The sequence below is a fragment of the Heterodontus francisci genome, chromosome 10 (assembly GCF_036365525.1).
Source record: "Heterodontus francisci isolate sHetFra1 chromosome 10, sHetFra1.hap1, whole genome shotgun sequence".
In the NCBI taxonomy this organism is placed as follows: domain Eukaryota; kingdom Metazoa; phylum Chordata; class Chondrichthyes; order Heterodontiformes; family Heterodontidae; genus Heterodontus; species Heterodontus francisci.
In genome coordinates this window covers 86,584,114-86,595,795 of record NC_090380.1, presented here as the reverse complement: position 1 = coordinate 86,595,795, position 11,682 = coordinate 86,584,114, and the positions used below count along the sequence as shown (strand labels likewise).

Here is an 11,682-nt window from a genome sequence, read left to right as displayed (position 1 = left end):
GAGTAAATTCTGGTAAAGTACGTTATTATTTAACTGAAAATCAGTGGGCTGTGACAAAAGACATGAAACAGTTGTTATACTCTACTAAAGACAGGAATTTTGTTTTCCTTGCTCTATCCTGCATTAATTTGCAATTCTAATAGGAAAGCAGATGGAAAATCTGAGAAATTGAGGGACAGAAAAAACTTACATCACCCTTAATTCATTTGATTTAAGAGTCCTGTGGTGTTGCCAATAAACAATCCAAGATTTATGTCAGTGTTTCTGTCATTCCAACATTGCTGTTTAATCATCTTTTCTGGATTATTTTTACATTTACTTTTTCCATCCATCCCTTTTCTCCTTCTTGCTTTCTTATTTATTGCAATGCACCCCTTTAAAAATACTCTTGAAACGTCAACATTTCACTAAATATTTTGGGTGGGATATTGCAACCTGTGCCAATGTTTGTCCTTATTTGCACAGAGTGGTAACATGTGGGTGTTATATTATTGCACAAAGTAGATAATGCCGAAGTGAATTTGGAACAGTGTCAAATTAGTCATTATTTTCCATTACTTCTTTGAGAACTAAAATGGTTGATATTAAAGACCATTTGAAGTAATCTATTCCTTTTGGGAGCTCCAGAGATTCTGTACTCATTGGGTTACCATAACTAACCATTTCCTAATATTCCAGTAAGAATGCTGCTCAGATGCCAGGAGATCATTCACTGGAACTTTCGAGTCAAAGTAACGCTGTCACTAAAAAAAGTCAGTGGCGTGAAAACTTTCTGTTGCTGCAGCTGATTTCCTGCTCACGGGGAAAATATGTGTGCCCCCTGCAGACCTCACCAGAATTGCAAAGTCATCCCAGTGAAATAATTTAAGCACATTGCCTGCTCGTTGTCGTCAGGAGCAGGGGGTGGTCTGCCAGTCAGTTGGTTGAGAATGAAGAATGTAGGAGCTCTGGAGATTTTGTGGACAGGTCCAGGATCAGTGTGGATGTGCTTGGCTTGGCTTCCTCTGGCACACTTTGAGCAGGGGAAGAGGGTGAGGCATTCTTTTGAGAAGCTTTCACTACAGTTGTCAATGGATGGAGCAACATGGTAAAATGTTTCAGTATATGGTTTGTTACTGGTCAGTGGATGAGACAATAGCAGGATTGGAGTGGCTGGGGTCAAATCTCCTACTTCTTCAACTCAAAGTCCCTCTATTGCTTCTTCTACCCACCTGCCTGATTTGGGGCAGGATAGGAGAGGAAAATCCAGGGCAGATTTTTATATTATTGCCTCATTATTAAGTTGATGCACAACTTTTTGTCTGAATTCCCAATATGGTGGGTAAGGCTCATACTGGGGGCTGGATTTTGTTATCGGGCTGCCGGGAGTGCCAGTGGGTGTGTAAAATGTTGTCCGTCCTGCATGTGACACTTGTGGCTGTGCCACCGTGGTTATGTGGCGGGTGGCCCCTTATCACAATGACAGCGGCCTTCCCCCCAATCACATGACTGGGGTGGCATTGGCGATGCTGTGAATTGTGTCACCTGATGTTGGATCACGTGCTGGTACCATCTCTAAATGGCTTCCAGCCCTGCATTTACACTCTTTGCATTCAAGACCATTCAAGTGTTGCAGCAACACATCTTCGGTTTGACGTCAGTTTGCATCTCAGCAAAGCTCCCAGCCCAGGCATCATTTGTTACATGTCAGTTTTAAGAGCAAGGGTGGCCCCATGGTTCAGTGATGCCTCCCTGCTGATTCTCCTCCAGGCTGCAAGGGAAAGGCAGCAGGTCCTCTTCCCCAGTGATGGCAAGAAGAGGTCCTCCTGCCTGACCAGTCAAGACTGGACAGGAATTGCAGAGGAGGTTAGCAGCTGTGGGGTTACCCTTCGTAACTGAGTGCAGTGTGGGAAGAGGGTCAATGACCTCCTACGCTCAGCCAAGGTAAGTTGCGCAGTAACATATAGCTGGCTGCGGTCTGCTTGCCCACAAGCATTAAGGCGCACATTTGACACAGTCATTCTAATGATAGGAAGGTCATAGCATAATGATAGCAGATTACTGACTGCAGTGAGACCAGTCTCCCTCATTTTTATCTTAGCCCAATTGAGATGCATGACATATAGAGTCAGTATGAGAGCAGCGACATCCCTCAGGTGCTGAAGAGGGGCCCATGTTAGCATTCACATGCTGTAGAGATATTTGGAACTGAACAGTAACTGCATCCTTGATCTTTCAGGAGAGGATGGCTCACAATAGCAGGGAGGCAGCCAGGACCAGTGATGGGGTGCCTGACCTGTGGCCTCTGTCTCAGGCCGAAGAGGAGGCACTCGAGTTAGCCAGGAGCCAAGGAGCATGTGCCATATGAAATGTTGAGCTCAGGGTGCCAGTTCAAGAGATTGATTATTGACAAACACAGGATGAACCAAAATTACATTTTTCATAGAGTTGCAATGCTGTTAGCATTGTGACATGTGTACCATAAAACTTAAGTGTCTGTTCTTCACATTGTATCTTGCAGGGCAGCACTCACAAATGCTTGCAGACACCGAGGGAACAACGACAGCCTCTGAGGACGAGCAACACTTAGAGGATGCACGGTGCCACGATACTCCTGCACCTTCCACCAGTGCAGATACTCTCACTTTGGTGGGTATCTGATTGGCATTAGATTCGGGGTCACAATCTGTTGAGAGCACCACACATGTGCCCGAGCAGCTGGCTGAGGCTGAGACAGCCGAGGCCTCCAACAGTCGGAGGACTGTGGATGGCCAGGCCCATGCTGTGCCCCAGGCTGATGGTGAGCCTATATGTCGACAGCACAGGGCATGCTGGAACTGCAGGGAGGGGTAAGGCAACATTTGGTGGAGATGCCAGAGGCCGTGCGTAGCCATGATGGTGGATGAGCCCATCCATGCCATGACTGTTGCCATGTCCCAGGCGTGTGAGCTCATGGCTTCATCCATGGAGAGGATGGCGACCTTCATGGAGAGCCACATTCGACTGATGCAACAAGACCTGCAAACCCCCGCCTTGGCCATGACTTCAAATCAGCAGTGGCAGGGCGAGAGAAGGACCAGGACTCTGGAGAGTGTTTCTGCTCTTTGTCCTTCTCTGGAGAGCAGGGAGGTTTTAACGGGCCTTGAGAGGGAGGAGGAGGGGCTGTGTTCCACATTTTGGGTCTCCCCTCAGGGTGATTCCAGTCTAGACACGGGCTCCGCAGCCCCTCCGCCAGTGAGTCCAGCTCCAGCAGCCGTGATACCTGAGCACTGCACTGCACTGGTGCAGGAAGCCATCAGGCAGCCGTGGCACTCCAGGCGTCAGGCACCCAGAGGATGACTGCCAAAGTTATCACAGGCCAAGGGGCATCCTGATCAGCAGCCTGCCTCCAGTCCAGTTGCCAGCGCAGAAGTAACACCGTGAAGGGGCACCCGCAAACATATTAGAAAGACACTTTGACACATATGGGTATTCACGGGTGAGACAGAAATGCCATAGAGTAATAGAGTCATGGAGTTATTCAGCACAGAAACAGGCCCTTCGGCCCACCGTGTCCATGCCGGCCATCAAGCCAATCTATTCTAATCCCATTTTCCAGCACTTGGCTTGTAGCCTTGGATGCAATGACGTTTCAAGTGCTCATCCAGATACTTCTTAACTGTTGTGAGGTTTTCTGCCTCTATCACCCCTTCAGGCCATGTGTTCCAGATTCCAACCACCCTCTGTGTGAAAAAAAATTTCCTCACCCTCTAAACCTCTTTACCTTAAATCTATGTCCCCTGGTTATTGACACCTCCGCTAAGGGAAAATGTTTCTTCCTATCTATCCTATCTATGCCCATCATAATATTGTATACTTAAATCAGATCCCCTCTCAGCCTTCTTTGCTCTAAGGAAAACAACCCTAGCCTATCCAGTCTCTCTTCATAACTGAAATGCTCCAGCCCAGGCAACATCCTGGTGAATCTCCTCTGCACCCTCTCCGGTGCAATCACATCCTTCCTATAGTGTGGTGCCCAGAACTGTACACAGTACTCCAGCTGTGGCCTAACTAGCCATTTTATACCTCCCTGCTCTTATATTCTATGCCTTGGCTAATAAAGGCAGGTATCCCATATGCCTTCCTAACCAACTTATCTACCTGTGCTGCTGCCTTCAGTGATCTATGGGCAAGTACACCAAGGTCCCTCTGACCCTCTGCACTTCCTAGGGTCCTACCACCCATTGTATATTCCCTTGCCTTGTTTGTCCTCCCAAAATGCATCACCTCACACTTCACGAGATTAAATTCCATTTGCCACTGCTCTGCCCATTTTACCAGCCATCTATATCGTCTTGTAATCTAAGGCTTTCCTCCTCACCATTTACGACACCACCAATTTCCGTGTCATCTGCGAACTTACTGATCATAGCTCCTCATAGCTTCAAGTCTAAATCATTAATGTACACTACAAATAGCAAGGGTCCCAGCACCAATCCCTGCGGTACACCACTGGTTACAGGCTTCCAATCTCAAAAACAACCCTTGACCATCACCCTCTGCCTCCTGCCACTAAGCCAATTTTGGATCCAATTTGCCAAATTGCCCTGGATCCCATGGGCTCTTACCTTCTTATCCAATCTCCCATGCGGGATCTTATCAAAAGCCTTACTGAAGTCCATGTAGACTATATCAACTGCTTTACCCTCATCTACACATCTAGTCACCTCCTTGAAAAATTCAAACAAGTTTGTTAGACATGATCTGCCCCTGACAAAGTCATGATTTAGATTTTAGATTTAGAGATACAGCACTGAAACAGGCCCTTCAGCCCACCGAGTCTGTGCCGACCATTAACCACCCATTTATACTAATCCTACACTAATCCCATATTCCTACCACATCCTCACCTGTCCCAATATATTCCCCTACCACCTACCTATACTAGGGGCAATTTATAATGGCCAATTTATCTTATCAACCTGCAAGTCTTTTGGCTGTGGGAGGAAACCAGAGCACCCGGAGGAAACCGACACAGACACAGGGAGAACTTGCAAACTCCACACAGGCAGTACCCAGAATTGAACCCAGGTCGCTGGAGCTGTGAGGCTGCGGTGCTAACCACTGCACCACTGTGCCGCCTTGATTAATCCCTGCTTCTCCAAGTGGAGATTAATCCTGTCCCTCAGAATTTTTTCCAATAGTTTCCCTACAACTGACATTAGACTCTCCGGCCTGTAATTAACTGGTTTATCCCTGCTACCCTTCTTGAATAATGGTACCACATTCGCTGTCCTCCAGTCCTCTGGAACCTCTCCTGTGGCCAGGGAGGATTTGAAAATTTGTGTCAGAGCCCCTGCTATCTCCTCCTTTGCATCATATAACAGCCTGGGATACATCTCATTTGGGCCTGGGGATTTATCCACTTTTAATCCCACTAAAACCGCTCATATCTCCTCCCTTTCAATGCTAATTTGCTCGAGTATATCACAATCCCCCTCCCTGATCTCTACACCTACGTCGTCCTTCTCCATAGTGAACACAGTTGAAAAGCAATCATTTAAAACCTCACCTACGTCCTCCGGCTCCACACACAGATTGCCACTTTGGTCACTAATGGGCCCTACTCTTTCCCTGGTTATCCTCTTGCCCTTAATATACTTATAAAACGCCTTGGGATTTTCCTTTATCTTGCCCGACTGTGTCTTTTCATGCCCCCTCTTTGCTCTCCTAATTACTTTTTAGTACCCCCCTCTTCTTTTTCTTTGGCCTCCTTTTCTCGAGAGACAATGGGTGGTCAGTGGTTTGTGAAGCTGTGCCTGGAGTGGCTATAAAGGCCAATTGTAGAGTGACAGACTCTTCCACAGGTGCTGCAGATAAAATTGGTTGTCGGGGTTGTTACACAGTTAGCTCTCCCCTTGCGCTTCTGTCTTTTTTCCTGCCAACTGCTCCGTCTCTTCGACTCGCCACTCTTTAGCCCCGCCTTTATGGCTGTCTGCCAGCTCTGGCGATCACTGGCAACTGACTCCCACGACTTGTGATCAATGTCACAGGACTTCATGTCGCGTTTGCAGACGTCTTTAAAGCGGAGACATGGACGGCCGGTGGGTCTGATACCAGTGACGTGCTCGGTGTACAATGTGTCCTTGGGGATCCTGCCATCTTCCATGCGGCTCACATGGCCAAGCCATCTCAAGCGCCAATGGCTCAGTAGGGTGTATATGCTGGAGATGTTGGCCACCTCGAGGACTTCTGCATTGAAGATACGGTCCTGCTACCTGATGCCAAGGATTCTCCGGAGGCAGCGAAAATGGAATGAATTGAGATGTCGCTCTTGGCTGACATACATTGTCCAGGCCTCGCTGCTGTAGAACAAGGTTCTGAAGACACAGGCTTGATACACTCGGACTTTTGTGTTCCGTGCCAGTGCACCATTTTCCAACACCCTCTTGGCCAGTCAGGGCATAGCAGTGGACGCCTTTCCCATGTGCTGGTTGATTTCTGCATTGAGAGACAGGTTACTGGTGATAGTTGAGCCGAGGTAGGTGAACTCTTGAACCACTTCCAGAGTGTGGTTGCCAATACTGATGGATGGAGCATTTCTGACGTCCAATCCCATTTTCTTGAGGCTGATGGTTAGGCCAAATTAATTGCAGGAGCCGCAATCCTGTCGATGAGTCTCTGCAGACACTCTTCTGTGTGGGACGTTAATGCAGCATCGTCAGCAAAGAGGAGTTCCCTGATGAGGACCTTCCATACTTTGGTCTTCGCTCTTAGACGAGCAAGGTTGAACAACCTGCTATCTGATCTTGTGTGGAGGAAAATTCCTTCTTCTGAAGACTTGAACGCATGTGAGAGCAGCAGGGAGAAGAAGATCCCAAACAGTGTAGGCGCGAGAACACAGCCCTGTTTCACGCCACTCAGGATAGGAAAGGGGTCTGATGAGGTGCCACTATGCTGAATTGAGCCTTTCATATTGTCATGGAATGAGGTGATAATACTTAGTAGCTTTGGTGGACATCCGATCTTTGCTAGTAGTCTGAAGAGACCACGTCTGCTGACGAGGTCAAAGGCTTTGGTGAGGTCTATGAAAGCAACGTAGAGGGGCATCTGTTGTTCACGGCATTTCTCCTGTAGCTGGCGAAGGGAGAACAGCATGTCAATGGTGGATCTCTCTGCTCAAAAGCCACACTGTGCCTCAGGGTAGACACTCTCAGTCAGCTTCTGGAGCCTGTTTAAAATGACTCGAGCGAAGACTTTACCCACTATGCTGAGCAGGGAGATTCCACGGTAGTTGTTGCAGTCACCGCGGTCACCCTTGTTCTTATAGAGGGTGATGATATTGGCATCGCGCATGTCCTGTGGTACTGCTCCCTCATTCCAGCACAGACAAATCAGTTAATGGAGTGCTGAAAGTATCCCCCCTACACTTGCTATAATCCTCTAGGGCCTCAGCTATTTTCAGCCCCCTGAATCTGCCATAAGCCTCCTTTTTTTTCCTGATCCAATCCTCTATATTCCTTGATATCCAGGGTTCTCTGGACTTGTTGGTCCTACCCTTCACCTTTATGGGAACATGTTGGCCCTGAACTCTCACTGTTTTCATTTTGAATGACTCCCACTGGCCTGATATAGACTTTCCTGCAGGTAGCTGCTCCCAGTCCACTTTGGCCAGATCCTGTTTTATCATATTGAAATAGGCCTTCCCCCAATTCAGTACCTTTATTTCCAGTCCATCTTTGCCCTTTTCCATAACTACCTTAAATCTTACAGAGTTATCCCTGAAATGCTGACACTTCCGCTTCATTCCCTAGGATTAAGTCCGATACTGCCTCTTCTCTTGTCGGACTTTCTACGTGCTGGCACAAAAAGCTCTCATGTATGCATTTTAAGAATTCTGCTCCCTTTAAGTCTTTTGCACGAAGACTATCCCAGTTAATATTGGGGATGTTGAAATCCCCTACTATTATTACCCTATTATTTTTGCACCTCTCTTATGTATTTTAATTAAATGTGTTTTCCTGCCGATCATCAGCCTTTATTATCTGAAAACCATGTTCCACAATGGAGTGATTATGTGTCTTTCAATTACATTATAAGCTTTGCAGTTTTGCCAATGTGACCACTGACTTCATTGACATGCCAGTATGCATCAGGTGTCACTGCACGAATGATGTCACATGGGCAATGGCTCAGTTTGTTGCTGCTCGTCATGCTGGAGAGACAGATGTTACGGAGGCAGAGCACTTTAGATGACATGCATGATGGTGAGTTTTGTTGGCAAACATATTTATTGAAATTTATGGATTGTGGAAAAACCCAATTATCAGTCTCTGCCTTGCCTCACTTGCTCACTGCTCACCTTGTCTGGTCTCCAATGCTGCTCTCTAATTACCCATGCGTGCTTGTTCTTGTGTGCCCTCTTTATCCTCATCATCAGAGGATGTCTTGTACTCCCAGGCATCTTCATCTTGCAAGGCCTCCTCATTCTTGTACAGAAGTACAAGATTTTGCACAGAATGGAGCAGCCTACAACGATGCGCCCAATCCTCTCTGGGGCTTACTGAAGGGCTCCACCAGATCTATCGAGGCAGCGGAACCGCATATTCAGCATACCAATGGCCTGCTTGATGGTCGTTCGGGTGGAGCCGTGGCAGGCGTTGTAGCACTTTTCAGCATCATTGGTGGGGATCCTCACAGGCGTCAGAAACCCTGTCATCAAGGGGTAGCCCTTCTCCCCACAAATCCACCCCTGAAGATGAGCGGGGCGAGTGAATAGCAGTGGCACCTGGGACTGGCGCAGTATGAACGAGTCAAGGCAACTTGCCGGGAAGTGGACATACACTTGTGGGAAATGCTTTCTGTGGTCGCACACTAGTTGGACATTGATTCTGTTTATTAAGGTGACTGGTTGGTCTGTGGGAGCCTTGATGCCCACATGCGTGCAGTCGATCACACCTTGGATTTGTGGGAATCCCGCAATGGCCCCAAATCCAATGGCCCTCTCAGCCTGACTCTCAGGGTCAGTCCTGTAGCACACATAGTCGTCGGCCTTCCTAAAGAGAATGTTGGTCACCTCCTTGATGCAGCGGTGCACTGCGGGTTGAGAGACCCCACACATGTTCCTGGTGGATCCCTGGAATGATCCAGAGGTGTAAAGGTTTAAGGCCACAGTAATTTTGAGGGCTGCAGGCATAGGGTGACCACTAGGGCCCATTGGTCGCAAATCATCATTCAGTAGTGCGCAGAGCTGTGTGACGGCCTCTCTGGACATACGCAGTTGACTCTGGCATTGGTGCTCAGACATCTGCAGGTACGTCATCCGAGTCCTATTGACTCGTTGGTGTATCTGGGCTCTTCTTCGCCTTAGCGGTTGCTGCTGCTCGCATCCAGGAGCTTCCTCTTGAGCCGTACCTGTCTCTTGGGCCTTCCTCCGGTGGCGATACCTCATCACAGCAAGGGGATCCAAGAAAACAGAGTGGATCATATCCATCTCTCTGTTCCTTGTAACTTTGGATTTCTTCAATAGGTCAAATATACTTATCTGGGCAGAGATTTGTGTTCATTGAGATCTATAGTATGGCTTGATGTTGCCCTTACAAGTTTTAAATAAATGCAAGCCATCATGACCATCAGAATACCATTTCAGTTGCCTGCATTGGACCCGCGACAAAAACAACCAGCATAGTTTCCCAGTTCCGCACTCTCCCTCCCCTGCCAGCAGACAGTGTATCCATTTCCGAGTTCCAACCTCCCCTCACATCTGCAGATTAACCTTAGTGGCAACGTCTGTGTTAAAACAAATTCAACAGGATAACAAGGTGCAGCTTAACTAACCTTTGCAGACACCAAGGGCTCTTGCCTCAGTGGTACCAGCTTTTAAAGACGGGAAAGTGAGGCATGTGTGTGCCACACATCATGCAGAACATTGCAAATGGCTGGTAGGATTGTGGCGAGTTACATTCTAATTAATGCAAAATAGAATTTACCAAATCTAAATTCCGGTCACCTCGCAGGGTGGTGGAGGTGCCGCCACGGAACTTCGCTGCCTCCGAGATAATCGGAATCCGGCATTAGGTACTGCGATGGACAAAAGTGCGCCAGCTCTCCACCACCACCCCACCCCCCCCACCCCCACGCCCTGCCTTAAAATCCACCTCCAAACTGAGCACAATATCCAGCCCTGGAAGTGGGAATTTGGAAGATGACCCCTCAAATATCTCAATGTCTTTTGTGTCTACAAACTGTTTCATACTGTACACTTTAATTTATTTCAGGTATAGTTCAGTTACATTGATCTGCCTAAGGGCAGATCCTCTGCTCATTTCTCCATGCCTCGTGGTCTTGTGCTTTCCTTTTCAGTTGCTTGTAGGAGCCTCCCATTTTCAATTTCAAGTTGTCTAACATCATCATTCTCTTTCTCCCTCTTGGTCTACATCCCTCTAATCTTTCTTCAATCACCACCTTCAGCAAGTTCTCATGACATAGAAAGTGGCCAATCCAACCTTGTTGTCTTTTCTTGATGATATTCAACAATGATCTATCCTCCTTCACCACCCTGAGAAATTCTTCATCGCTCTTGGGTTCACTTCAAGTGACCCACTCCATCCTTCTCCAGAACCACATTTCACAACTTTATAGTCTTTAGATGTCCACTTTTCTCAAGGCCAACATTTCAGCCCATCACAATAAGACACTCCAAATCACAGCCTTGATAATTCTTTCTTAAGATCTCCACTCATTCCTATATTGAGCAATTCTTTTTGTTTTGAGAATGGATTCTTTGCCATTGTTATTCTAGCTTGGATTTCTTTCTGACAGTAACCATCTTCTGACAAGATGCTTCCCAAGTATTTAAGTTGTGATGCTTGTTCCAGCTGTTGACCATTTATCTTGACCTCTACTTTCCCACCATTATTTCGTCCAATTTTTGTAACTTTCATCTTTTTAAAATTAATTTTCATTCTGTAAGCTTTCAGCACTTCATTCATTCTATCCTTAGTATCTATAGATCTTCAGCTGTGCCAGCCACCTGGCCATCTGCAAATCTCACTATCTTCACCAATTGAGCTCCTACTTCGACATCTTTCTGTACTTCACCTATTGCCTCTTACATCATGGCTTCCACATAGATGTTATAGTGCAATGGTGATAGTGGACAGCATTGCCTCACCCTGTGTCCGATTACCCCAGGTTCAGTTTCAGCAAATACTGTCCTGATTGTATTCTGTCTGTCCATGTAGAGAGCTTCAATCATTCTTTTATCTCTCCAGTCAGCTCTGATTGCCTCCAGCACTTTCAACAGCTTTTGCCAGTTCACCTGGTCAAAAGCTTTTTCATAATCCCCAAAGTAAATGTACACTTCTTGCTGGTATTCTATGCTTCTTTTGCTTAATACTCTCACCAGTGCTACTGCCTGTCTAGTTCCACAACCCTTCCTAAAATTGAATTGATCACAGCCAATGCAATGGCTTGCTTTGGCTTCCAATCTAATTGCTCGGATCTTTAACATTACCATGGATTTTTTTTATTCTTTCATGAGACTTGAGCATCACTGGCAAGTTCAGCATTTGTTTAAGCTTGTGGATGGAGTGCCCATCAAGTGAGCTGCTTTGTCCTGGATGGTGTTGAGCTTATTGAGTGTTGTTGGAGCCGCACTCATCCAGGAAAGTGGAGAGTATTCCATCACACTCCTGACTTTTGCATTGTAGATGGTGGACAGGC

At 46.9% G+C, this 11,682-nt stretch overlaps 1 protein-coding gene across 1 annotated transcript in view; it reads left to right on the top strand.

Moving 5' to 3' along the window:
• The window catches only part of LOC137374595 (uncharacterized), a 108,886-nt gene that overhangs the window by 69,778 nt on the left and 27,426 nt on the right, over positions 1-11,682 (top strand). The window contains exon 3 of the mRNA XM_068040933.1: positions 2,501-2,628. Coding sequence (XP_067897034.1) covers positions 2,515-2,628 — 114 coding nt within the window. The 5' untranslated portion in view covers positions 2,501-2,514. The remainder of the gene's footprint in view (positions 1-2,500; positions 2,629-11,682) is intronic.